Here is a 2,334-nt window from a genome sequence, read left to right on the forward strand (position 1 = left end):
CAGACAAATCTTATTGCATTCTTTGACCAAGTGACAAAATTAGTGGACCAGAGGAATGCTGTGGACATAATTTACTTGGACTTCAGTAAGGCATTTGATAAAGTAGATCACAACCTACTACTTGACAAGATAGAAAAATGTGGGGTAGAAAGCACCACCACCAGATGGATCCGTAGCTGGCTGACCGGCCGTACTCAGCGTGTGGTCCTCAATGGAGGGAAGTGTGTAGTGGGGTGCCCCAGGGCTCTGCTCTGGGCCCAGTGCTCTTCAACATCTTCATCAACGATCTGGACGAGGGGATAGATAGGGAACTCATCAAATTTCCAGACGACACCAAGCTGGCAGGAATAGCCAACATTCCAGAAGACAGGCTTGGGATACAGGAGGATCTGGACAGACTTGAACACTTGCCGCTATCTAACAAAATGAAATTCAATGGTGAAAAAGTAAGAATCTACATTTAGGCAAGAAAAACCAAATGTACAGGTATAGTAGTAACTGTGAGAGGGATCTCGGAGTCCTAGTGGACAATCATTTAAATATGAGCCAGCAGTGTGCTGCAGCTGCCAAAAAGGCCAACACAGTGCTAGGCTGCATTAATAGAGGGATAGAATCAAGATCACGTGAAGTATTAATACCACTTTACAATGCCTTGGTAAGGCCACACTTGGAATACTGCATCCAGTTTTGGTCACCACGATGTAAAAAAGATGTTGAGAGTCTAGAAAGAGTACAGAGAAGAGCAACAAAGATGATTAGTGTACTGGAGGCTAAAACATATAAAGAACGGTTGCTAGAATTGGGTATGTCTAGTTTAATGTAGAGAAGGACAAGGGATGACATGATAGCAGTGTTCCAATATCTCAGGGGTTGCCACAAAGAAGAGGGAGTCAACTATTCTGCAAAGTACCGGAAGGCAGGACAAGGAGCAATGGGTGGAAACTAACCAAAGAGAGAAGCAACCTAGAACTAAGGAGAAACTTCGTGACAGTTAGAACAATTAACCAGTGGAACAACCTGCCTCCAGAAGTGGTGAATGCGCCAACAATGGAAGTTTTTAAGAAGAAACTGGACAGCCATTTGTCCGAAATGGTATAGGGTTTCCATCCTGAGCAGGGGGTTGGACTAGATGACCTCCAAGGTCCCTTCCAACTTTATCATCATTATTATTAACAGATATCCCAATACGTTTCCGGTTTCAACATATTACAATTCATTATATAACTTCTACTGACAGCTATACAAAGCGTTAGGTGCAAAACAATTGCTACATAAACTGCTCTATTCATAAAGTATCTTCTTTAGCATCACATTTACTTTGTCCTTTATATTTAGCTATAGGTTCTGCAAGTATTTTCTGATTTATGCCTTCCCCATAGTATGCCTGAAATGACATTTTGTTAACTAAGCCCTATGCTTACTCTCCAAAATTAACTTTCATTGGGGATTTAGGCTTTATTATGATCCAGTCGAAAATAGGATAAACGTGAAGAAACAAGATGTTCTCTTATTTATCTAAAATGGGATCGGTGACCTTCAAATGACAGTAGCTACAAAAATCCACTGTTCATAATGAAAACACCGCATGGGCTTCACCTTGTGTTGGTCAGATTCAAAAAAACCCTTTCCTAATTCAGTAAATTTAATTAGAAAATGCATATATTTCAACAACTAAGCGTAACAGTGAAACAGAATTATATGGAATATTTGACCATTGGTCCCCTTGAAGATTTTTTCTTATTTCACACTTATAGAGCTTCTACACTGTATGGGTCATTTTATGGTAGTTAAGATGTTCAAAATAAAACATTTTCCACACGCCAAGCATTTATAAGGCTTCTCCCTTATGTGGATCCTTTTATGCGTGTAAAGAGAACTGTTTGTAGACTCTTTCCACATTACATGCATTTATAAGGCTTTACTCCTGTGTGGATCCTTTTATGGGTAGTAAGACTGCTGCTCTGAATAAAGTTCTTTCCACATTCCATGCATTTATAGGGCTTCTCCCCGGTATGTATCCTACTATGGTAAATAAGTTGGCAGTTCTTAGTAAAGCTCTTTCCACACTCCATGCATTTATGTGGCTTTTCCCCTGTGTGGATCTTTTTATGGAAACTAAGGTCACTGCTCGAAGGGAAGCTCTTTCCACATTCAATGCATTTATAGGGCTTCTCTCCTGTGTGGATCCTTTTATGAACAGTAAGAGACGAATTTTCACTGAAGCTTTTTCCACACTTTGTGCACTTATATGGCTTCTCCCCTGTATGGATCCAGTAATGGGAAGTGAGAGAAGTACTAACAGTGAAGCACTTTCCACACTCCATGCATTTATAG

The 2,334-nt window shown here is 40.3% G+C and overlaps 1 protein-coding gene across 1 annotated transcript in view; it reads right to left on the minus strand.

Annotated features, from left to right (window-relative positions):
• LOC107300707 (zinc finger protein 2 homolog) overlaps positions 1-2,324 on the minus strand; it is an 8,460-nt gene extending 6,136 nt beyond the window's left edge. The window contains exon 1 of the mRNA XM_029287032.1: positions 1,903-2,324. Coding sequence (XP_029142865.1) covers positions 1,903-2,324 — 422 coding nt within the window. The remainder of the gene's footprint in view (positions 1-1,902) is intronic.
• Positions 2,325-2,334: the final 10 nt, after the last annotated feature.

Source organism: Protobothrops mucrosquamatus, unplaced genomic scaffold (assembly GCF_001527695.2).
Source record: "Protobothrops mucrosquamatus isolate PMUCROS unplaced genomic scaffold, P.Mucros_1.0 scaffold8069, whole genome shotgun sequence".
NCBI lineage: Eukaryota > Metazoa > Chordata > Lepidosauria > Squamata > Viperidae > Protobothrops > Protobothrops mucrosquamatus.